This window comes from Trichomonas vaginalis, assembly GCF_026262505.1.
Source record: "Trichomonas vaginalis G3 chromosome Unknown ctg_194, whole genome shotgun sequence".
Taxonomy (NCBI): Eukaryota; Parabasalia; order Trichomonadida; family Trichomonadidae; genus Trichomonas; species Trichomonas vaginalis.
The window spans coordinates 1-2,287 of NW_026529281.1; the positions used below are offsets into that span (position 1 = coordinate 1).

Here is a 2,287-nt window from a genome sequence, read left to right on the forward strand (position 1 = left end):
GAATTTAAACACAGCTTCAAACGCTAACGCTACATCAGATGTTAAGTTAGAGTATCCACCACTGGACCAAATTCTTTCAAGAGAAGCCAACGACAACCCTTACACAAATGTTCAAACAAATCCTTCAGATAACGTAGACCATTACCTTCTTCAGTTATACCAAACAATTTTACTCAAAGACGATAAGAAGCTTTTGACAAATCTTATAAGTAAGAACCAAATAATTCTAACAAAGGAGGACCTTGAAAATGTTTATCACGAATAACAGGGAAACAATGTGTCATTGACTATCTCGACCCTGAAATCGAATGCTGTGGTCAAACTCCACTATTCATGAAAATAGGTAACATCCGCATCATTGAAACACCAGGAACTACAGGAGTTGAGTTTAAGTATAAATATTCGAACGAGTATACAAAACTTTCAACAGAATATAAACTTTGCTTGAAATATGTTTTAGTAAATTAAAGCAATTTGTAATATCTATCCAAAACTTCTTCAACAGTATCGAACTCATCTTCATAATGCAAACCTAATCTTATTGACTTGGTGCAGTTTTCACTAACACAATATAGCGCTTTGCGCTCGGCGCCTTTGACGCCTTTTTCTGTTCTCTTGACTGGCATAACTAACTCATTTGTTTCATCAAACAGCAACAACCAAAGTTCATGACCTAATACATAACATTCATACTTTATATTTTTAGCTCTGAGTTCTCTTGTAAGCTGTTGCATTTAATATTTTCTAAAAAGTCAACTTCAACAGTCATTCGCACTGGTGCCTTCAGTTCTACAGGCTCTCCTTGAAAGTCAACAAGTCTGAATTGCATGTCTTTCAAATTATGAGGACTAATGCGAACCCATTTACCTAAATGAGTTGCTATGACAGGAACGTTTGGAATGAACATTGAATTGACTGCATAACAGAAGGATTTATATTCTACTGAACCTTTACTATTAACTCCTGAAATACCTGTGACATTAGCTATTTTTGACTCAACGTACAAACAATTACCATAACATACGTATGGAACAGATTTCATCTCAATCGTTTTGTCAACACTTTTCAAAGGAAATGTCATATGGTATGCTCCCAGAAGAAGTTGTACTCTATGACTCATTCTTGGTATCTTGAACTCTTTCTTGCTACTGAACTTCAATGTTCCCTCAGAAGAGAGTTCGACATCTATGTTGTCAATAGTTTCTTCATTTATGAGAGTATCTATGACTCCAGCAATTTTATCTATTCTGTACTCGGCTCTGTTAGGAAATGTTTAAACACTTCTTTTGTCATCTATTTCAATCTCATGAAATCTGTTTCATCTGTTATGACAAAAGTTGCGATAGTATTGAAGTCAACAACTCTGAAAGCAAGCGCTTCATTCTGAAGACCTAAGTTTGTTTGTAGCTTTACTGTCCCGTATTCGTTTGGGTCTGTACTTTGCAAATAGAACAACATTTTATTCTCATTAAAATATGACTATTGCTGCATATGCGTATGAAACAAATGAAGCAAGAAGAGCACATGAACTAGTAAACGAAAACTCAACTTTAACCATTGAAGGCAATGATTTAGTCATTGACGATGGAAAAACTAAAAAAGTCATTGATTTCGATACTTTTAACACTTATGACCCATTCATTACAACAAGCAAGGTTCCCATCATAAATGATGGAACGGTGCAATATATAAATTCTACAGTAGATGCCTCATTAGTGAAAGTATTAAATGTTCTCATTGAATTGTTAAAGAGCTTTCGATTTGACGACAACATTAAATGCCTAAAGAATTTAGTCATGAATGAGAAACAAATTCTCGGCGTTGCTGGTAGCAGTAATGATGTACACCTTATGACATTAGAATATTATAACGAACATAAAGATGAACTGAAAGGAGAGAAGGGTGACACCGGACCTCAAGGACCACAAGGAATACAAGGAATACAAGGAATACAAGGAATACAAGGACCTCAAGGCGAAAACGGTTTGGATGGAAAGGATGGAAAGGATGGAAAAACTGCTAAATCATGGATATGGGACCTTATAAATACTGGTTTAACAGCTGCTTCATATGGAGTTCTTCAATACCAAATCGGAAAGATATGGGCGGTACTTGGTGAAGAAGTTTTAAATGACGTTAAAAATGCTTTGAACTTCATTTCAAATGGTTCGGATACTATTAAAACTTTATCTGGTTGGATGCAAGAAACAAGGAGTCAAATAGATACTGTAAGACGTATAGCAAACAATGCACGTACGGGATTGGATACTTTACGACAAGCACAAAA

At 35.3% G+C, this 2,287-nt stretch overlaps 1 protein-coding gene and 1 pseudogene across 2 annotated transcripts, besides 1 other annotated feature; one reads left to right on the plus strand and one right to left on the minus strand.

Annotated features, from left to right (window-relative positions):
• The first annotated feature begins 1 nt into the window (after nucleotide 1).
• Nucleotides 2-1,835: a mobile genetic element.
• Nucleotides 695-1,042, minus strand: TVAGG3_1092490 (uncharacterized protein; the record flags this gene model as incomplete). Its single annotated transcript, XM_053888515.1, has 1 exon — nucleotides 695-1,042. One exon carries the CDS (start codon nucleotides 1,040-1,042, stop codon nucleotides 695-697), a length of 348 nt encoding a protein of 115 aa, XP_053744356.1.
• On the plus strand, nucleotides 1,476-1,827 carry TVAGG3_1092500 (annotated as a pseudogene). The gene has a single exon. A coding segment is annotated over exon 1 (352 nt).
• Nucleotides 1,836-2,287: the final 452 nt, after the last annotated feature.